General features: G+C 41.8%; 2 protein-coding genes across 6 annotated transcripts in view; one reads left to right on the top strand and one right to left on the bottom strand.

Annotated features, from left to right (window-relative positions):
• SH3D19 (SH3 domain containing 19) overlaps positions 1-24,023 on the bottom strand; it is a 180,119-nt gene that overhangs the window by 147,938 nt on the left and 8,158 nt on the right. The window lies entirely within an intron of this gene.
• PRSS48 (serine protease 48) lies at positions 1,422-7,909 on the top strand. The gene is given in 6 exon segments (XM_030878214.2): positions 1,422-1,486; positions 1,899-1,915; positions 2,092-2,239; positions 4,423-4,680; positions 5,430-5,595; positions 7,625-7,909. Coding segments are annotated over 6 exon segments (939 nt in total).

Raw genomic sequence — 24,023 nt, 5'->3', positions numbered from 1 at the left:
CCAAGGGCTCAGCCTTCCAGTCTCAGTTCAGGGCATCTTTGAAGGGCCACCCCAGCTCCAGAGCAACCTTTGGGAATGGCTGAGGCCCCTGCTGCAGATGCATTACATCAGTTCTCCCTCTGCCCAATCCTGCTTCCATCCCCCCTCGAGGTGTTGATCCTAAGACCACTCCCCAACAAACTTCTTGCACACAAATCTCTGTCTTAGAGTCTGTTTCCCAGAAAAACTGACTTGCAGTACAGTCTATGGCCAACACTGTAAATGAAGATGAAGACAAAAAAATTTAGAAAAAATTAACCAGGTACTAGGTTAATCTCCTCTTTTTCATTTCTAGCTTCTGAAGAATCCTGCCCATCTTCCATTTCCTTGCTAGAGACAGGGTTCCATTCCTTTCTGTAGCCTCCAACCTGCCCTGGAGGCAGAAGCCTTAGACACCCTGTTCTCCCTGGACAGCAGGGGGCACCTCGAGCCCCAGCTCCTCCCCCTGGGTCCTGTAGCTGCATTTCTCAAGTCTGGTCCCTTCAGCACCTGGCCAGGGTGAGGGCCAAAGGAGAGGAGGGGGCGAAGCCGAGGATCCAGCTAGGAGGAAAAGCTGGTCCTGCCCCTCGCCTCCGGCTGCTCCCCAGCTGGCCTGGCCCTGGGAGCCTGAGTCCAGAAAGCAGGAGGTGCTGACTCTGAGGACAGAAACATGGGCCCTGCGGGCTGTGTCTTCCTGCTGCCCCTTCTGCTGGGTGAGCCCCTGAGGCTGGGGGTGGAGTGGAGACGAGGAGGCAGAGGTTTTGGGCTCAAGAAGTTACCATATAGAGTAACAGGACACTTCACCCACGGGATGTGACTTCTGAATGGTGTGGCCTGCGAAAGTCCTGAGGGGACCCTCCGTGCCAGGCCCCAAGCAGTCCCGGGCTCATGGATATAGAAGTAAACACAAAGATCCCCACCCTTGGGGGGCTTATAGTCAATGCACATATCAAACATGTAAATTATAAGGCAGGTCAGAAAGCAATAAATACTGTGACCGGAGAGGGGCGTCTAAGGTACAGGGACACTGTCATTTTAAATAGGGTGGTCAAGGAAGGTTTCACTAAGAAGAAGCTATTTGAGCAAAGACTTGAAGGAGATGAGTGATTTAGCTAAGAGGATTGAGGGAAAGAGCATTTCAGGCAGAGGGAAATGGAAGTACAAACGCCAGTCAATGATTTCAGGAATAAGCTTGTTCATTTATTTTTCTGGCCCACAGTGATTTAAAAGCCGGGTAGGCTGAGAGCAGCAAAAAGATAACAGGTAGCAAAAAAGAAAGATATACAAATACTGCAAAATGCTACTTCAGTTCAAGAAAACATGACAAAAGTAAATAGCTTATAAATCTCAAAATCATCTGAAGGCAGTAATGTATTTACAACCTCACATGCTTGATACTCCTGATGGCAGCCGTGAATCATCAAGTAGAAGTTAAACCATGTTCCACGTATGCTGCTAAAAAAGTTAGGTAAGTATGTAATTATCAAGATTACCACTACTGTGTAGATATTTATAAAAATTTGGCCTTTAGGGCTTCCCTGGTGGCGCAGAGGTTGAGGGTCCGCCTGCCGATGCAGGGGACGCGGGTTCGTGCCCCGGTCCGGGAGGATCCCACATGCCGCGGAGCGGCTGGGCCCGTGAGCCATGGCCGCTGGGCCTGCGCGTCCGGAGCCTGTGCTCCGCGATGGGAGAGGCCACAACAGTGAGAGGCCCGCGTACCGCAAAAAAAAAAAAAAAATTTGGCCTTTAACACCAATCTGAGAAATTTAAGTAGGTAGAAAGCCTCTCTATTCAGTGAATCTGGATATAAGAGGTGTTGTTATATATTAATGATAGGCTGTATTTGTTTTAAGGTCTTGCCTATCCTTTTCTTTCCAAAGGAAATCTCTGCAGTCAGGTGAGTGGTCTCCCCTTGGGTCCAAGACTGCTGGGTTTGGAACTGGAAGAGGATGGAGTATGGAGGCTCGGGAGGACTCAGGTCCCAGGAATGGATGGGAGTCTGGAGATGATGAGATGGGGATCAGAAGAACAGCACAACCAGATTCCCATGTTTCTCTCTTTCCTCTTTTCTAGTGTGTGGACGACCTGTACGCTCAAGCCGTATTGTGCGTGGTGAGCACTGGCCTTGGCAGGTCGGCCTGCACTTGGGCGAGTCCCACGTCTGTAGAGGTTCCCTCATCGGTGACAGGTGGATACTGACAGCAGCACACCGCCTACACAGGTGAGTCCTAGCTGGCGCCTAGCACACAGAGAGGTTCTTGATAAATATCTGAATGAACCCATGAATGAACCAACAGACTAAGGAAAGTGCCAAGATGAACAGGCAGAAGGAAACCTAGGTCATCTTGGACTAGGGACGGGGCATACAGGTAGAAAAAAAAATGATGAAAATAGTGACTATATTAGAAACTTTGCTTACTTTTCACCACATCACTTCCTAAACACCAGTCAGGGAATTCTGTCTTCAGCTGCTTTGGGTCACAAACACAATCTCTGAGAGAAGTAAGGTACCATGTGGTGAGTAAGCTGTAGAGAGAGGCACATGTAAAACTGATGTCTCCAGCCAACAGCTAATGAAGACGTGACAGACCCTCCTGAGTCGGGCCTTGAGATGACACTGCAGTCCACCCTGAGTGCTGCCTGGTCAGAGGCACCCAGATCCTGATCCACAGAAACTGTGAAATGTTTGCTGTTCTAAGCCTCTAAGCTTTGTGGTAACTTGTTATGCCACAGGAGATGACATATATACAGAAATCAAAATGACAGGACTTTTCAATAACAAACTGAAAGCTCAAAGAAAAGAGAGTAATAACTTCAAAATGCTGAGAGAATTCCAACTTAGAATTCTGTTCATATTTACAAATGATCGATCAAGTGTGGGATAGAAATAAGACATTTTCAAATATACAAAGCAGAAAAAATATTAACCCTCATGCACATTTTCTCAGGAAGCCATAGGAGAATGTGCTTCACCAAAATAAAGGGTGGGGTGGGGACAGGAAAACATGGGATCCAGAAAAAACAGAATACAACACAGAAGAAAACCCTCAAGAAAATCGTAAAATACCGAGGTTGGAGTTAGAGGGCGGAGGTCTTAAAAAAGAAAAAAAAAAGACTTCCCTGGTGGCGCAGTGGTTAAGAATCCGCCTGCCAATGCAGGGCACACGGGTTCGAGCCCTGGTCCAAGAAGATCCCACATGCCGCAGAGCAACTAAGCCCATGCGCCACAACTACTGAACCCGTGTGCCACAACTACTGAAGCCTACACACCTAGAGCCCGAGCTCTGCAACAAGAGAAGCCACTGCAATAAGAAGCCTGCGCACCGCAACAAAGAGTAGACCCCGGTCACTGCAACTAGAGAAAGCCCGTGCGCAGCAACGAAGACCCAATGCAGCCAAAAAAATTAATTAATTTTAAAAAAAGGATAGTATTGATAAAAAGCCTAACAGGTGTCAACATACTGAGAGATTTACACTTCTGGCAGACAGTTTGGGGAACAAATAATGAGTCAGTGATAGGTACACAGAAAACTAAAAAAAACAAACAAGTGAGACCACATTATTAATTCCAGGAGAAGCAAAAAGTTTTACAAGAAATCGCATTATGGTACTCAATATGGCCTCATAGTGAATAATGTTTTCACAGTCACAAGAACATATATACTAAATACTCATCTAACAGAAAGTTATATTAGATGAGGAGGATGGTGAAAAGGAAGTGCATAGTTGGCAGTAATTGTTGGGTCAATCCTCACCTTCTACAGGAGGAATACAATATTCTAAAACTGAAAGAAAAATATTAATGGCAATATATAGGGTTTCTTGAAAACACTAGGGAAAATGCTAAAAGAAAGAGCTAAGAGTTGAAAGTGATTGCCTTTGGATAGCATGAATTGAGGCCAGTAGGGCAGAGAACTTCTGTTATTTATTTATTTTGTAAATCTGATCAAACTACTGAACATTTAAATTACATATATATGAACTTTGGTGGTTATATTTTGCTTTAATTTTTAAATTTAGAAATAAAGGTCTAGTGCTCACAACTCAAAAGTGAAAATAAAACAATGACTGTTAAGCATATAGGCTATGGCTTAAACCACGGAGAACAGCAGAGGTGAATAAGAGAACCAGGGAAAACATACAGGACAAAACTCTGGCCATAATCATATAAAAGGAGACCACAGAAACAGCAGACAACAAAAGAAAGAGTGATCAGGGAGTGAGGGACGGAGAAAAGAAGACAAACCAACCCTATGCCAAGTTGGAAGCAGCCTGGTTAATTCCAAGTCTGTTACCCTCCTTTCTTACCTAAAGACTTAGTGCTACACACAGGCAGCTTGTTCTGACCCAGCTGTAACACAAAAGCATGCTCCACTTTTATTCTCCTCTTTCTCTTCCCCTTAGGCGCTGGATTCCTTTCTTATATACTGTGTGGCTGGGATCAACTGACATAGGCCATTCAAATACAGGCGTTAAGTATCATGTGTTCCGAATTGTCATCCATCCCAAATACCACGGTACCACGGCAGACACTGCCTTGTTGAGGCTGTTCTCTAGAGTCACCTACAGTTCTTCCATCCTGCCTATTTGCTTGTCCAGTGTCAAAAAGCAGTGGACAATTCCAGACTCTTGCTGGGTGACTGGATGGGGAAAAGCAGAAGACGAAGGTGAGAATAGGAAGAGAATAGGAAGAGAAAGGGGTTGTTTTATACATCACCTTCTTGTACCCATTCTAGAATATTCGTATTCTAGGCATTTCATTACTACGGCAAATATTTTCAACAAAACCAGACACTATCTAAACGTCTTCAAATAAAATGTTTGCTTATTTATATGTTTATTTACTCTTATATCCTGCCTAGAGTCTAGCTATAGCAGCAAGAAAAGATACTAACAATTTATTTATTTAATTTATTTTTTAATACTAACAATCTGAACACACAATTACCCCTCTGAAACAGAGGTTAACAAGCCTGATGTAAGGTTGGAAAGAGTCTAGTACTTTAAATCTGTTTTTAAAGTGTTGTGTTGTGTCACTCTTTCCCAGGATAAAGTAAAGACAGGAAATGATCTGGGAGCAGAAAAATGAGAAAGGAAAAAGTTATAGAATACTGTAGAATACTCACGTCTTTACTTAATCAAAATGTATCAGCACTTCTCTTTATTTAGAACATTAGGAATGCCCCACATGGCACATTAGAAAAGCCCCAAACAAATAGAATTTTGAATTATCCATTGTTTTAGATTAACTGTACCAAAAAAAACCTCTTCCATTAGCCAACATGATTGGAAAGTGACTGTGTTCTGCTTTTGGATTCCCATTCAGAGATGTCTGCATATCATGACTGAATGTTGTCCCTGCACCTTTCCAGGCTGCTTTTCCTTTCACTCCTGTTTATCTCTACATATTCTGACTACCCTACCATCCTCCAAGAAGCAGAAATACCCATCACTGAACACCAGCATTGAGAAATAATCTACAACCCGGTGGGTTACCTCCTACCACAAACAGAGCCTGTCATCCAGGAAAGCACGCTTTGTGCTGGTGATCTTGAGAAAAGAAAGGATACTTGCCAGGTCAGGGTTTGCTCTTGAAATTATTTTATTTTAACATGAGATCTTAATTTGGATCCAGGTTTGCCCATCTGTAAACAACAGTGAATTGGGAATCAGGAGACAAATGTTCCGACGATAATTCTGTGTTAACCTGGATAAGTCACTTAACCTTTATCTATTAATTTAATCTCTTCAACTACTGATCTAGAGCAATGCTAACCACTGGTGCTTGGATTTTCACAGTCTCATATGTTTTTATAAATATATTAAGAGGTTGACATAGAATGCCAATTTTTTAATTTTTTGAAGTAAGAAACATTTCATTGTACACTTAAAAGATGTCATTCCATTTTCTCCTGATCATAAGTGTCTGATGAAAATTCAGCAATCATTTGTGTCTTCCTCCACTGGGTGGGATGTGTTTTGTTCTGGTGGCTTTCAATACACTTTCCTTCATATGTGATTGTTAGAAGTGTGAATGTCATGTCCTAGGTGTGATTGTCTTTGTCTTTATCCTATTTGAGATTCACTGACTTGTTTTTTTAATCTACTCTTTTACCTTTCATCAAAACTTGGGAAATTTTCATTCATAATTTCTTCAACTATTATTCTGCCTTATTTCTCTCTTTTCCCCTTCTTGGTGAAACTGAAAATTTGTAAGTTACAACTTTTGATATTTTCACATAAGTCCCTGATATTTTATTTTTACTTTTTTCTGTTTTCAAATTGGATAGTTTAATCTATATTCAGAATCATTGCTTCTTTCTCCTGCCAACTACATTTTACTGTTAAGTTCATCTAGTGAAATTTTTATTTCAGATATTTTATTTTTTAGTTCTAGAATGACCATTTGGGTTTTACTTCCTCCTTCCCTCCCTCCCGCCTCACTCACACGCATTTTTCTATATCTCTGCAAAAATTTCCTGTCTGTATATTCATTATTTACAAATCAAACAACGAGACACAACTTCACACCCAGGAGGATGGCTATAAGCAAGACAGATAATAACAAGAGTTGGCAAGGAATGTGGAGAAATGGGAACATTCACATACCTAGTGAGAATGTAAAATGGTGCAGCCACTCTGGAAAACCTCAAAAGGTTAAGTATGGACTTACCATATGATCCAGGAATTCCAGTCCTAAGTACACACCCAAGAGAAATGGAAAATACATCCATATAAAAATTTGTACATGAATATTCATTGCAGCATTATTTATAATAGCCAAAAAGTGAAAACAACCCAACTGACCATCAACCGATGACTAGATGACAAAATGTGGTATGTCAATAAAATGGAATATTATTTAGCCATAAAAAGGAATGGAGTACTTACACATGCTACTGACATAACATGGATGAACCTTGAAAACAGTACGCTAAGTGGAAGAGGCCAGACGTAAAAGGTTATATATAGTTTCATTTATACAAAATATCCATAATATGCAAATTCACAGAGGCAGAAAGTAGGTAACTGGTTGGCCTAGGGCTGGAAGGAATGGGAGGAAATGAGGGTGACTGCTAAAGGGTATGGAGGTTTTTTTGGGAGGTGACAAAAATGGGTTGTGGTAATGGTTGAGCAACACTGTGAATATACTAAAACTGAACTTTAAATGGGTGAATTGTACAGTATGTGAATTATATCTCAATAAAGCTGTTACCAAAATAATAGCAAGACTGAGAGATACATCATCAACTACTGTCACCACCATTTTATATAAGAGAGCATTATCTTAACACTGAAAAAGGACCTAAAAATAGAAAAATAAGGACAGTTCATTCAACTGAATGAATTTAGTGAAAAACTCATCCTATTTATTTCTTTTCAATCAGAGATGAGTAGTTTGAAACTACTGATATATTTAGCTATATTTAGCCAATTTCAGATTCTATGATTCTAAATTTCCATGTCAGTGGGAAGTCCAGCTCCCTCCAGATTTTTACAGCTCCATGGGCTCCACTGCCCCATTCGAAGGAACCTCCACCCCTGTGACCATGCTCCTCTTCATGGTCCTTCTTCACGAGGCTCATGACCTTTACCTCTTCCTTAGGGTGATTCTGGAGGGCCTCTGTCATGTCATATTGATGGTATATGGATCCAGATAGGATCGTCAAGCTGGGGAACAGGATGTGGTCTTTCTTTTCCTGGGGTCTACACCAACGTGACCTACTACCAAAAATGGATTACGTCCATTATCTCAAGAGCTGAGGCCTTGGATGCCAACAACCTGGACTTATCTGACTTCTTGCTCCCTACTGTACTGCTGTCTCTGGCTCTCCTGGGACCCTCCTGCGCCTTTGGGCCTAACATTTTACCGGGAGAGCAGGCAGTGTAGCTGAAGCTCCTGGCCAAGTACGGGGTAGGAAGGAATGCGTGGAGAAGAAGCCCCAGGGGCAGAGAACTCACAAGGAGAGTCACTGGGAACTCTGGATGACTTCATTAAAATGAGAAATGATTTTGTTTTTGAGATTCTTGATTCTGGAAGGAGGTTTCACTGGCTGGAATGTGAACAACTGAGGAATAAGAATGCCGCTTCTGTTTATGGCATTCTTTGTCCCTGACTATGCGTCTTGCAAGGCAGGAGGGATGCCTTCCGTGAAGAAGTATTTACAGACACAAATGAAATGGCGACAGAAGCAGGCAACAAAAAAAGTATCCAGGAAAGCAAATGGGAAGGTCCTCAAGAAGGTACATTATGGGTTTACTTCGTGCCCCCCGGTTGCATTATGAGCATCTTATCTGGTCTTTCTCTACTTTCTCTTCACTTTGTGCTTCCCCTCTGTAACAAGGCATCAAATAAGAAATCCATGTATGTAGTTCAGCTCTGAATATTTCTGAAATGTTTACTTTTTGAAATACCTACCACCAAAAATGGAGTAATGCAATAATCTCAAGAGCTGAGGTTTTGGGTTTCAATAATCTGGACCTATCCAGGTTAATTTTACTTCTTAATAAAGTACTTTAAATGTTTATAAGGAAAAGATTATTTCCCTTGCTTAACTAGTGTGCTTCTTTTTGTTGAACAATCATGTGACCTATACTATTTCCTTTTCTGCCTAGGCTTCCAGGAGCTCAGAGCTAAGTTTTATACATGATTTCAGTCATTATCTTTATCCTATACTCTCTGGTATAATTCTACTCATACTCCTTTTTATTTCAATCATCCTTCATTTCTCATTTGAATGAATTTAAGTTTTGTTGCATCTGTGTCTTTTGAAGTCAACTTGAAAAACAATGTTTTTGGATAAATAAATACATTTAACAGGAAGTGAGGGTAGGTTTGGAAAGTTAAAGTCCTTGCTAACCCTGAACCTCACCTCTCCTCTAGGCTGCCACTACAGCCTCCCAACTGCTGTTCCCACCTCCTTACCGTCACTCACACCTATGCTCAAGTGCATTTGTTTTCCACAGAATTCAGACTAGTGTTTTAAAATAAAGATTTTTAAAATGCTTTTCTCCTCCTTTCTCCTGTTTACCACACTTCAAAGGCATCTCATTGCTCAGAGAATAAGAACCAAAGTCCTTAACAGGACCTACAAAGCCCTGCTGGATCTGATCCCAGGCTGCCTCGTCAGCCTCATCTGGCCTCACCCCACCTGCTCTCTACACTCCCACTTCCTCAAATGCTCCAGAAGCCCCTTCTCAGCACCAGACTTCTGTATCTGCTATTTCCCCTTCCCTGCTGTCTTTGCGTAGTTAAGTCTTACTGATCTCAGTTCATTCTTCACTTCCTCAAGGAAGCTGTTCCCAGCTCTCCTGACAAGAACAAATCCCCCCAATATACAGTCTTGCACTATGGTGTCCTCCTTGATAGGACTCAACACAGGTGTAATTTAACATTCATTTGTGTAACTGTCTAATTAATGTCTGTCTGTCTTACCAAAATGCAATGAGGTCCATGAGAGGAAGAATTTTTGCTTTTGCCAACCACTATATTCCAGTCTCAATAAGTATTTGTTGAATGAGTGAATGAATGAATGAGAAATAAACACACAATCTCTTCGTCTCCCCAACTAAGGACGTTTTGTTTACTGAGGTAGCCCAGAACCTGGCACAATGTCTTACACAAAGTAGGTTTTCAGATACAGGTTAAATAAAAGGATGAAGGAAAGAATGTTTTGGCCCCATTCTCTTTCTTACCTGTCTCCACCTCTAAGGCACAAAGGAACAAAGAGTACACAAAGCAGGTAAACTGAAATCTTTCTCAGAGACAATAATTCAAGCTAAGCAAGCTCTGGAATGATACAAAGCAAAGCAAGATGGCAGCTGAGAGAAAAGAAAAAGAGAAAGGAGGGCAAGAAAGGAAAATGGAGGAGAAAGGACAGACTAAAACCAAGAACTGGAGAAGAACAAATAGGAAGAGAAAACACAAAAATGTATGAGTCAGAATGACATGGCAAGGGGCCATAAAGAAGGTCCAGAAGGCCAAAACACTGCTTCCTATCATTTCTCCAAACCCTTAGGAAGCAATTGTTCCACAGCTCGGGAACCTGACAAAATTTTCTCCTGAACCAAGAGTTGAAATGTAAACCTTTTGGAGAAACCAGGCCATTCAAGTGGGAAGAAAGGGATAACTATAGAAGAAGACCACATGACCTCACTGACCTGACCACTACTGGCTGGACTTACTAGGGACGACCACCTGACTTAAGAGCTGCCTAGGGCTTCCCTGGTGGCGCAGTGGTTGAGAGTCCGCCTGCCGATGCAGGGGACACGGGTTCGTGCCCCGGTCCGGGAGGATCCCACATGCCGCAGAGCGGCTGGGCCCGTGAGCCATGGCCGCTGAGCCTGCGCGTCCGGAGCCTGTGCTCCACAACGGGAGAGGCCACAACAGTGAGAGGCCCACATACGGCAAAAAAAAAAAAAAAAAAAAAAAAGAGCTGCCTAGCAGGTAGGGGGGCAGGTTGGCCTAGCATCTTACCCAACAGATGCACTAAATACTGGACAATCCAACAGACTTCTTCTCATGCAAAGTCTGAAAATGGGCCCTACAGTATGTCAGTGTGCAATCAACAATATTAAGTGCCCACCATGTTCCAGGTATGTTCTAGGTACTGAGGATACCGCAACATATACAGTGCACCAAGCCTGCCTTCAAGGAGTTTACATTCCAGTGAGGGAGAGAGACAATAACCAAATGCAAAATACAGTCCTCCCTCAGTAGCCACTGGGGTTTGTTCCAGTACGTCCAGGGGTACCAAAATCTGCAGATGCTCAAGTTCCTTATATAAAATGGCACAGTAAGCTGACCCTCCAAATCTGTGGGTTCCACGTTCGTGGATTCAACCAATCCCACAGATGCAAAACTCTGGTTATGGAGTGTCAACTGTAAATGTTTATTATAATGTCAAGTACAAGAAAGTCTGATAAAGGAAGATAACACAGAAGCAGCAGATAAGGTATCAGGGTGTGGGACTCCACTTTAGGTCAGGTGGTCAAGGAAGTTTCTCTAAGGAGCTGACATTTACAAAGGCCCGCATGAAGGAGGGAAGCAAAACAAATACCTGAGAAAGAACCTTCCAGGTAGACAGAACAGCAAGTACAAAGGTCCTGAGGTGGGAGGATGAGTTAGCACACGGCTGTGTGTGTGTGAGCTCGAACAGAGGTCACTGCTGAGCGGAGGCCGGGGGACAGGGCTGGCAACTGGGAGCAGAGGGGGAGCAGTGCCCTAGGAGCCGCAGTAAGGGCTCTGAATCACATTCTCAGTGGAATGGGAAGGTATTGAGGGCTGAGAGCAGGGGAATGATCAAATAGAAGAACAGAAGATCCCACACCACTGCTCATGGGAGTTTGCAGAGGCTGTGAGGGAGCTAGGATGGTACACAGGGTAGCTGGATGACAGCAGAATTAGACAAGAAGCAGAGAGAAAGACAATCAACCCCAGTGAGCTAACAAGCAAAACACCAGAGGACTACGGCACCTGAACATCAGTGAGGAAGGCTCGATTCCAGGAGGCTGTGGGCTGTTTCTTGTTTTCCCTGTCCCCTACCTACACCACCCTTATAATAAGGCCCCGTGAGCCAAGGTGGCACAAGCCCAAGTTTTTTACCATCTACTTTATAATTCATCACTAAGACACCTACCTTACTTCCTATTTGTTTTTTCCCTTCTTACCCAGAGCAATATTTTTCTCATTCCTTCCTCCCATTTCCACCTCAAGGCCTTATTTAATCTGTCCTCTATACCTGGAATGCCCTTCTCTTGTATACCTCAACCCAATCAATCTGTTGATTATTAAAGGAGGCAGTAAATATCTGAAAAACACACTGAAAGGACCCTAGGAAATGGTTTTAAAAACTAACAGGGAATGGGTGAAGTATACGGTATGTGAATTATATCTCAATAAAGTATTTTTTTAAAAAATGAGCAGGGAAGTTTTTTTCCTGCTTATACAAAAAACAACTAGTCTACGGTGTATTTAGGGCTTTCTAAAGATCTTCTAAATAATTCTTGTGATTGTATTTCAAGAAAAGGCTCAAAATAACTATATACATTTTCTGTTTCCATTGCTAAAACACAAAATATAAAGCTTAACCCAATATATGAGTACAGCAACTGGTAACACATTACTGGAGGACCAAAAAATCAATAAACATTTGTATTCACAAAACTAAAATGTCACACTTACTGGTAACGAATTTAGTCCATACCACTACTGACCAAATGAGGAGAAAATTAATAGGGACAACTTTACATCTTATTTTGGAGGTGGGCTCAATAGCCTTTCTGCCTTAAAAATCTATTTTAATTTGCAGAATACTTTATTCCTTGGAATATCTGCTTTAATATGCTCCAATTTTCATTTTCTTGTCTTAAGGAATTTTAATTAAAGTTGGATTTGCTAAGGTCTCATTTAACAAATAAAGCTATACACTAAGGCTGCTGAAATCCAACCAGAATTTTTTTCCCCCCAAAAGTGAGGAAATACAGTTACTTCCAGGTCTTCTATTCATATAACAAATAGACTATTTCAAGTAATCGCCCATTTTTTTCTTTATTTCATTAAATTGTAAAGTCACCCCCAACATGTAGCAATATTACAGAAAAAGGATTCAGAATAATAAAATGTGGACACTTTATTTTTATACTATTTCAACAATGGGTATTTTACCTTTTCAGATGCTTGGCTTCATCCTGAAGCTATAATATTCCCTACACCAAATTTGACTACGTACAGTTTATTTACATACTAGAAATCAGTTGCCTGAGAATTCTGTTAAACATGTTCCTTCTTCAGGAAGGAAGGGAAGGGAAGGAGTCATTCAAAATAACCAGAGATTAATTTTATTCCCTACAATCAATAATTGAGAGGAAATGTTCACCGTCATAAGAATAAAAGAAGACTGAAATCTTTAATGGGAAATTATTATTATTTTTTTTTTTTTGCAGTACACGGGCCTCTCACTGCTGCGGTCTCTCCCATTGCGGAGCACAGGCTCCGGACGCGCAGGCTCAGCGGCCATGGCTCACAGGCCCAGCCGCTCCGTGGCATGTGGGATCTTCCCGGACCGGGGCACGAACTCGCGTCCCCTGCATCGGCAGGCGGACTCTCAACCACTGCACCACCAGGGAAGCCTTTTAATGGGAAATTCTAATTGCTTTCCAGGATAGTTATCCTCAACCAATCCAAATTCTCTCCACAGTGTCTTATACCATGTAAGTCTTCACTTCCCATCTCCGTGTGGTTGGAATAAAGTGACTGAAGTCTAGTCCCGTGGCTCTTTGTGCCACTCTTATGACACCTAGCCCACACTGCCCTGTACCATAATTAACTTTGATAATTAACACCCAGGAGTAAAAAGAATAGGATGGGATGAGGCCCTAAGCTCCAAAATGCTAAAGGCATCCTGATTTTAGTGGAAATTAGAAGAGGACAGATTCTAGACACAGTTGGGTAGGACTGTGATAACATTTTGATTGGATTCAGATGTGACTCGATGGATTGGATGTGGGTGATGGGAGTGAGGGTGGTAATTGGAATAGGAGGATGGGAAAGATAAAGATTTGAAAAGAGAAATCAAGAATGACTGCTAGGCGGTCACAAAGCACCGGGCCGATCTCCCTGTGCTATGCCCATCTCCCTGTGCTATGCCGCTGCTTCCCACTAGCTATCTATTTTACGTATGGTAGTGTATATAGGGGTGGGATAGGGAGGGTGGGAGGGAGGGAGACGCAAGAGGGAAGAGATATGGGAACATATGTATATGTATAACTGATTCACTTTGTTATAAAGCAGAAACTAACACACCATTGTAAAGCAATCTTTAACTCCAATAAAGATGAAAAAAAAAAAGAATGACTGCTAGGTTAGTGGCCTGAGAACAGCCATACTATTAAATAAAATGAGGAGGGCTGGAGGAGGAACAGTTTTCTGGGCTATCAAATGCAGTGACAGGCTGAATAATGGCCCCCAAGGATGTCCCTGTCTAATCCCCAAACCTGTAAATATGTTACATTACCTGGTAAAAGCAACTCTGCACATATGATTAAGTATGTTGAGATCTGGAGATTATCCTGGATTATCCGGGTGGGCCCAATGTAATCCCAAATCTTTTTAAAGAGGAATGCAGGAGAGTCAGAGTCAGAGGTGTTTATGAGACTATGCAGAAGAATGGAAGCAGAAGGAAGAGAGGAACAAAGATGCTATGCTGCTGGCTTTGAGGATGGAGCAAGGGGCCACAAGCCAAGGAGTGCAGCTGGCCTACAGAAATTTTAAAAAGGCAAACATGATTCTCCCTTAGGCCTGGAGATAAAACGCAGCCCTACCAACACCTTGATTTTAGCCCAGTGAAACTGATTCCAGACTGCTGACCTCCAGAACTGTAGGACAATTTGTAGCAATCTGTTACAGCAGCAATGGGAAACATACATACATGTTAGATTTGAGATGTCTATTAGATATACAAGTAGAGATGTTGAGGAGGCAGTCTGGAGCTCAGAGAGGACAGGACCAGAGAAAAAAAAATTAGAAGAATCTGTTTGAATTATGGACCCTCTTTCCCACATTACTCTAACCCTGCATCCCAAAAAAGCACTCATGCACAAACACAACATTTTTTTCATGAAATTTCAAGATGGTCAAGAACCTCTATACTCATGGAACCTCTAGAATAGTGTAAGTAATCACAAAGCAGCCTGTTCTAACTCTGATGATTGTTCCCTCCCTAAGGAGGAGGAAACCAAGTAACTCTTCATTTAAAAAAAAAAAATCTTTTTTAAAAAATTCTTTTTCCTAATTCTGCTTATTAAAAAAAAACCCCACAATGTTACAGAAATATCTAACATAGGAAGTTCAAATCCCCATGTACCCACTGTGTTCATCACTATCACCCTTTACATGTTCTCCTCTTGCTTAAAGATGTGGCCAACACACCTCTGACTCCTTTTTAAATGTTTATACAGATATACAGGTTTTTTTAACCTTGCTTTTTTCTTTGATTAAGCTTGCTTTTTAAAATTAGCTTATGATAACAGAAAGCTGGTTACAACAATTGCAAAGCTTCAGAGTTGAGACTTTTGATTCCTTCTATTAAAAATTCCACATAGGGCTTCCCTGGTTGCGCAGTGGATGAGAGTCCGCCTGCTGATGCAGAGGACATGGGTTCGTGCCCTGGTCCGGGAAGATCCCACATGCCGCAGAGCGGCTGGGCCCGTGAGCCATGGCCGCTGAGCCTGCGCGTCCAGAGCCTGTGCTCCGCAATGGGAGAGGCCACAACAGTGAGAGGCCCGCATACCGCAAAAAAAAAAAAAAATTCCACACAACTAGGCTAGATAAAAAGAAGGATAGCAGTTGGTTGATCAAAGAAATTTTGTGTCAATGAATTTTAAATAATGAAAACATTTTTGCCTGAAAAATTAAAATCACTAGAGCATCTTCAAAGGCAAGTATTTGGATTTCTACTATCCCCCTATGAGTTCAATGAAGCTATTTTTATTTCTGAAACAGAGAGCTAACATGAAAGACCTAGAGGAGATGGTATTTTTAAAAAATGCATTTGCTTCACATTCTTTTTGTCTGAAGTTGCTGAGTTGGTATCATAAGGAAAAATATGTTAGCTCACTTAAAGAGGGCCAATAAATGACTAGTTCCAAAATAGGCACATTTTAAACTTCTAAAAACAGGTCACAAAGAAAGTAAAACAAAACTGTGTCAACCCGCCTTTGGAGCCGATCTGGCTTATCCAAGCCCTTCCAAGAAGGAGCAATCCACTGAGCATCAGGACAGGAGCATCCTCAATACTGCACACAGTCAGCTTTGCACAATGCTTTTTATCAAGTGTTTGAATCTCTACAAGTGAAAAACGTCTGCCAAATACTATGTGAGTTCATAAAATATGCTCTAGAAAAATCTTTCTAGAAGAAAGATTATATTTTTCCAGCCATGAATGTAAGCTAAGTATAAGAGGACAGACCTGGGAATTCCCAGAAAAAAAAAAAAGGAAGAAAAGGTTCAAGGCCATGCTAAGAAATTTGAGCTTTAAGGGGAAGATTAAATAAGACATTGAAAGGTTTTAATACAGAATAACATGATCAGTTTGCATTTTAGAAAAATCACTTCAGTGGTTGTGTAGAGAATGGATTACAGACAAGCAAGTCAGGAGGTAGAAAGGCTAGTTAGTTACAAGGCTGTTGTGCATGGTGAGAGATGCCTGGACAAGGGTGGTAGCAATGAGGATGGAGGAAAGAGGACTTAGTCAAGGGCTACCTACGGGATGTATTCAATAGACTCTGGTAACTGACTGGTTAGATATAAGTAATCATGGGGAGGGAGGAAGTTAAGAACTTCACCCAGGTTTCTGGCTGGGGCAACTTGAGTTGTGTCATTATATGGAACCCTGGAGAAGACAGCTTAGGGGTGAGAATGATAAGTTAAAGACATCAGGAGTCTATAAAAGAGAAATCCAAACAGATATTTACATTCTTACAACGAGCATTTATTAAATAAGCACATTGAGAGATTTAGAATATATTCCAAAAGCTCAACGGGCCAATTTCTAGTTACTTGTTAATTGCAGAGAGTTCATGAAAAATATAACACACAAAGAATTCTGAAACCAAGTTTCTGCCATTAGTTTCAGTCTGCTCACACCAGGGAACCCTTAAGGAGGCTGTGGTAGATGACGTTATTCTCAGTGTTCCACAGCTCTCCCTGCAGAAGGATGAGCCACCCACTTGAGGTACCAGGTGACTTGCAGGGTGTCCTACAGAAGGATTATCCTTCCCTGTACCACTAACACCCAGCTGGCCAAAGAAATGTGCGTAGAAGTAATATATGCCACTTCTGAGCAGAAGTTTTAAAAGCCGGCACATCGTTTGTCCATGGCTCCTTTTCCCAGTTAGGAACTGCTCCTCCAGCCAGGATCCCAGAATGAAGAAGACAAGTGAGGCTGAGCTGTAGCTCACCTCTGAATATACCTGTCATAAGATACTGAGCTTTAGAGGTTGTTTGTAACCACAGCATTAACAAAATATGACAGACGTATGATGGATAGAGGTGTTTAACAAATAACAATGTATGATTTGTATTTCCCCTCCTCCAGTTGAAATTTTCTGGTGATCTGCTAAGAAGCAATCTGATGGGAAAAAAGAAATAGTTGGCCCAAGTATCCCAAACCTGAAAGAAAAGCTGATAGTCTGGAGTCGGCAAATTTCTTCTGTTAAGGGATAAACAGTAAATATTTTAGGCTCACAAGCCATACAGACTCTGTTGCAACTACTCAACTCTGCAGATACGACACAAAAGCAGCCATAGACAATATATAAAAGAATGAGCGTGGCTGTGTTCCAATAAAACTTTATTTACAGAAACAGGCAGTGAGCCAGATTTGGTCCACAGGGCTATGGTTTCCAGATCCCTGGTCTAAATCCTTCATACTGTCAATGAGGAATCTAAGACCTAGAGATTAAATCAAGGACATACAGCTGGCTGGTGGCAAGCTGAGCATTACAATGCAGGTCTCTTCAATGTATTGCTTTAGAACAGGTTCTGTTGCGTCACAACGTGGAGATGAAATACACAGCAAAAAATAAGGCGGAGAACGCTAAGGGTAGGTTTTGATTATGTTAAACAGCTTTCAACAGTGTGGTTATAGATGAGGATTTGCTTTTCAAGTGATTATGGCTTTCATAAAAACAAGTGAATGTCATAAGATGGAATAGGTGAACGAATGATAAATTAGCCAGTGTCTGAAAAATGATCTTCAGAGGAAACACAATTATATACTTCCTTCCTACTGTCATTTTCTCCAATACTTATCAATCATTTCTTTTATCAACAGGACAGCATTTGCTATGGTCATTGCAGTAACTCATCTTAAGGCAAAACAGGTTTAAAAACATACCACAAAATGAGCAACAAATACACTAGACCAGAAGGCAATTATTTCACATGGTATTTTTCATTTATTTTCCTTTCTTTTAATTTCCAAAATAATACTCATTGGAGGAAACTGAATACAGAAGTATATAAAGTTAAACACTCCACACCCTCCTCAATTCCACTCCCCAGTGTTAACCCATGACTGATTTATATCAGGAGAGTGCAATAAAGGTACCTTCTCTAAGTCATTCTTTCAGAAACAAAGAGGAATATAGGTTTCCTGACCAGATATCCCTTGAAAATCATGTTTTAAAAAGCAACAGACAGGTTAGGTGTGGTCTGTGGCCTGGAATTGAGAAAAGCAAGCTGCCTATGCAGGGTTTAAATGGAGGGTCTTGACCCCAGCACTGTCACCAGATGAGTGAGGCTCCTCAAATACCTTGATGATGCTACTGTGGGATGTGCAAACACTTCAAAAATGAGTAAGACTATCCATACTTTCTCGTTTGGTATTTTATTGGGAAAACTTGGGCCAATTTGCTCACAAAAAGATCAACAATCTTAATCAGTTTTTCTTTTAATCCATACTTTAGGGACATCAGTGACAGAGTAAAGAACTCCAAAAATCTGTCCTCCATAAAAGCAATTTAAAACTGGCAGAAAACTGGCAGAATCAACCCTTTTTGAACACTGAAAACTAACCAAAAGCTTTCAGCAACCACCTGATGCACTTAAGCACAGTGAAACACTTAATCAAGGAAAACTAGCTGGGTTTTGGTTGCAGTAGCAAGTTTTGTGGCATTTTAACTTACCCTGGTCCCATCCCCCATTCTCCAGCTCAGTGGAAGCCTTGAAAATAATAGCCTGCCCTTGAAAATAACAGCCTACACTCTTGGTACTGGTACCAGTACCAGTACCAGAGGGAGCAGAAAAGACCTCATTCACAAAGAACTATAATCATTTGCTTTGATTTGTCCGGTGGAACCCTGGAAGACCAGCACAAAAGACTTGCCTTTATCTTGCCCAACTCAAAACTCTCCAAGTGCTAAAAAGTGGCTAGCTCGAGAAAGCTTACTGAAATCATTTACAGGCAAATAAATATACTTGTTGCTGCTGCATGAGGCAATGGATAATAGTTGGGGCAAACCACAGACTAACCAAAAAAGTTGGGGGGAAAGGCTGAAGGATGAGATGCTTTGGGAAATAGGGCTTTGAAAAGGTCCCACATATTCCTAGGAATCTAGAAGTCCATGTGCATTCCCAGGGTGAGTGCATGCTCAGAAAGAATCTGAGAGGGCCCTAACCGCAGCTCTGGCTGAACTACAGGCTCTGCACAAGCAGCAAGTGAAGGCTAAGGTTAGTTGTACACTGCTTGGCTGAGAGTTGAAGGTGTGCTGTGATACACACACAGAGCCCCCCTGCAAAGACCGGGAGATTCTTTTTTGGTTCTAGGCATTCATTTAAGGAAAACTCTGTCCAATCACTAGCTGACCACTAAGCTAATGAAACTGAGACTTCAGTGCCTCACATCACACAAAAATTACACACTCTGCAAAATTAGTTCAGAAAAATCACTAGACAAGCAACAACAATCATAATAGGCAGCAATAACAAACCCTGGGGAGGGAGAAGAATCTGATTCCAGAGTTGCCACCCTGTAATATTCAAAATGTCCAATTTTCAACAAAAAATTATGAGGCACACATAGAAACAAGAAAGTAATGGCCCATGCACAGAAAAAGAAAAAGAAAAAAAAAACAATCAATATAAACAGTTCCTGTGGAAGCCCAGACATTGGACTTACTAGACAAAGACTTTAAATCAGCTATTTCCAACATATTCAAAGAGCTAAAGACACTGTTAACAGAATGAAAAAATAAACTGCAGACTAGGAGAAATATTTGTGTATCTCATATCCAACAAAAAATTTGAATGCAAAATATATAAAGAACTCTTTACAATTCCATAATATGAAAACAAACAACCCAATTTTAAAATGTGCAAAGATTTGAACATTCTTCACCAAAGATGACATAATGGATGGCAATTAACCACGTGAAAAGATGCTCAACATCATTATCCATTAAGGAGACACACATTAAAGCCACAACAAAGTATCACTACACAACTATCGGAAAGGCTAAAACAAAAACAAAAGCAAACGAGAAAAACCTGATAATACCAAGTGCTGATGAGGGTGTGGAGCAACTGGAACTCTCATTCATTGCTCATAATAATGCAAAATGGTTTAGCACCACTCTGGAAAACAGTCTGGCATTTTCTTGTAAAGTTAAGCATACACTTACATGTTACCCATTAAACCAACATCTAGGTACTTAAACCAAAGAAATAAAAACTTGTGTTTATGCAAAAACCTGTATGTTTACAGCAGCTTATTCATAAATACCAAAAACTGAAAATCACCTACATATCCTTTGTCAGGTAAATGGATAAACAAACTGTGGTGCATTAATACAATGGAATACTACTCAGCAGCAAAAGGGAACAAACTATTGACACAGTTAACATGAATGAATCTCCACAACAATGTGCTGGGTGAAATGATTCCATTTATATCATATTCTGGAAAAGGCAAAACTACAGAGACATAGAACAGATCAGGGGTTAAATGGTATAGAGAAGATATGACTGCAAGGGGCAGCACAGGAATTTCGAGGTGATGAAACTTCTGTATTCTGACTATGGGGGTGGTTACAAGAATCTGTACGTGTATCACAGCTCACAGAACTACGCACCCAAAAGAAGTCACCTTTACTGTATGGAAATTTAAAAATTAAAGGAGAAAAAAGACTGCAGGGCTTCAAATCCCAGCTCTATTTCTCTTTGCCTCGTTGTTCTTATTAAAAACCACCTGACTTTCTGTGTTGTTAAAGGATTACGCGAGTTCCTGGCATACGCTAAGCACTAAATTGGTGAGTGATCAATAAAATGTTTTGTTCAGACATGCTAAAAAGTTGGTACTTTTAAAAAACCCACTGCAAGAGAAAGAAATCTAGTTTTTAATTAAAAGAGCAAAGAACTGAAGAATATTGGGATTAAAACCCCTAATTCTTCATCACCTTCACTAAACATTCATTGGAAACCTATGAGGTGATCAGTATCAAATTACGTTCTTCAAGGTTTACAGAATCCTTGAGCTCAAGAAGCTACTGAAAGGCTTGTTCCCAGAGCTACGTGGGTATTGGCCGTGATATTTCACACGAAGAGCAAACGCGCTCCAATCAAGGCTTAGTACTCAATGGTGGGTATCACTGCCTCTCTCCTGGGAAGGTGCCAACTCCAAGCTCCTTTTCCCGAGTCGGGGCAGGTCAGCATCCTTGGACTTGGCGCTCGCTGTGCTGCCCTACATCCCATCCATCATCAGCCGGGTCCATCCTTCCTCGAAAACATCCTTAACATCCACCCTCCGCCCATTCCCCACAGATAGGGGGTTTGGAGCTTTTTAAGAGGCAGCAGCTGCTGTAAGTAACGACGACTCCCATCTTCCCAGTGTCTCCCTCTTTACCTGAAAAGTAGCCTCCTTTCCTTGGCCAAACGTCCAAATCCACACTTGACCTTTCAGAGCCGATGCGACTGGGACCCAAGATGGCTGCGCCCTTGGATGGGGAGGGGCCACTCGCCTCCCAGAGGAGAAACCACCGCGGCCAAGGTTACCCTAGACGGAGGCCGTTAGGAAGGACTCCGAGCGCTGGACTTGACATCCATTTGCTGCCCCTCAGCCCAAAGCCTGATGGCCAGCCGTACTGATGCCGCCAAGTGGCATCTAATGCTCATCACTGCTAAAAAGGCAACAGGAGGGCTTCCCTGGTGGCGCAGTGGTTGGGAGTCCGCCTGCCGATGCAGGGGACACGGATTCGTGCCCCGGTCCGGAAAGATCCCACATGCCGGGCCCGTGAGCCATGGCCGCTGAGCCTGCGCGTCTGGAGCCTGTGCTCCGCGAAGGGAGAGGCCACAACAGTGAGAGGCCCGCGTACCGCAAAAAAAAAAAAAAAAAGGCAACAAGGAAAGATCTGGCGCGTCAGAGCATATTGCTTCGGTGAGCCACGAGCAGAGTAGAAATTCACTCTCCACAGTTGCCCGTGCATTCGGGTTAGAATGAAATGTAATCAAACGAACAATAAAGACAACATTACATCGTTTAAAAAATTCTATTCTATTTGACAGACATGTATTGAATATATGTGCCAGGCACCGTTCTGCGTTATGGGGCTATAACAATGAACAACATAAATCTTCCCTCGTGGAACTCCTTACTGCAAGAGTGTCCGCATGGAATCTGACAATTTTACCTTCTCTCCATTCTAAGAAACCTCAGAACATCCCCCAGACCCAGAGTCCCATCTGACAGAATCAGCTGCAGGCAATGCTCAAATTCTCGTGTGGGACCACAAGAAGGGACCAGGGATGGGCCTGAAAAGTTGGCTACTATATACTTTGTCATTAGCCTCTGAGGTCAACCAGCATGAGACCCCTGCCCCAAAGGGGCACTCTGTGCAGGACCCTGACTGGCCAGCCTACTTAAGAGTCTCTTTCTTAGGGAGGCTGACTGTATGTAAGAAAAACAAGAGTCAATGATTCGGTAAGTTCAGAAGCCATGGAAGGAGACAGAAGTGAACTGAGTCACCAGAATGGTGGTGTTAGTAACATAAAGAATAACAGCCTTTGCAACTTACAAAGGAATGTTCTCTGGGGTAAATATTTGCTGTCAGTTTCCTAGAGCTACTCTTATTTCCAAATGACTTCCAAGGCTACTTCCTGTGTCTTCCAACTTACTGGAGTATCCTTATAAGCTGCCTCCCGTCAGCTGAGGTTAGCAGAACAGACCTCCGTTTCTTGCAATCTGAAAGAACGTTAACTATCACATACGTTGCTTTCCAGTTACTTCAATGATAGGTCCTTACATCATTCTTTATGTGGAGTCTTCTTAGGCTATGGATAACAGAGGGACTGAATAAAATCCATGTATAAAATGCATGGTGGATCCCATTTATTTATTCTGTTTGACTAAAAGGCATCACAACATAAATTACTTATTATGGAAAAATATTACGGTTCAAATTACAAGAAAGCACACTGAAACCACTCAACATCACATTTTTTAATAGGACACTAAGCCAGTGAGTCTCACCTCACATAGAACTCCCAAAATACAGTTCTCTAGATACTATTCCAAAAGTAATTAATCAGGAAAATCTGAGCGTGGGGTCATGAGTATAGGTCTTTTTAAAAGCTCCTCACTTAATTCTGATGCCCAGACAGCACTGAGAACCCTGGCACTGAGATAGAGGTAATTGAGTACCTTGTAACTCAAAGTGTGGTCCAGGGACCAGTAGCAGCAGCATCACCTGGAACTTGTTAGAAATGCAAAATCTCAGGCTCCACCCCAAACCTACTAAATCAAGATCTGCATCTTTACAAGATCCCCAGGTGATTTGTAGGCATATTAAAGTTTGAGAAGCACTGTTTAAAGGTCCCATTGCTACAGAAATGCGAGAAATACCACACCACGTTTTAAAGTTGAATGCCTCAAGAAGAAAGGAGAAACAGGAATAGAACAGCATAACAGATAAAATGTTTGTGATATTAGGCATTTCACATTATTAAGCATCTAATTAAGAGTAATATTCAAACACAAGTCTGCACCTTTTAAAACTCGAAATACCACGCCTTATTCCAAATGAATTTCACTTACAAACCACACCTTCCACTGGCAAGAGTTATGCCTCAACGGAGTGACACAAATCTACCTTATAATCTCCAGACAGCTCATCTCCACTGAGCTAGTGTGTATTAAGGGGGGTGGGGGGGTCCTTGTGAGGAAATAAAGAAACAAGGGTGGTGACAAAGCAAGAAAGGGTCATTTACATGGGTGGCCCCATGCTGAGGGAGCGGCCTTCCAGTTTTTTGTGAACACCTCTGTACTAGTTTCAAAGGACTCTTTGGAAATGGTGATAGTTATTCTCCACATGTGCAAATGTTTTCTTCTGTGCCTTGTTCTTGGCCGGCTCTCAGAAAAAGCATTTACCTTTCTTCCAGTATAGCGATTCCTTGATTAATGTATCTTCAGAAAACAACACTCCGGTACACTGAAGGCAGCCGTATCGGAAAC

This window comes from Globicephala melas, chromosome 5 (assembly GCF_963455315.2).
Source record: "Globicephala melas chromosome 5, mGloMel1.2, whole genome shotgun sequence".
Classification (NCBI taxonomy): Eukaryota; Metazoa; Chordata; class Mammalia; order Artiodactyla; family Delphinidae; genus Globicephala; species Globicephala melas.
This window is presented reverse-complemented; position numbering and strand designations above follow the sequence as displayed.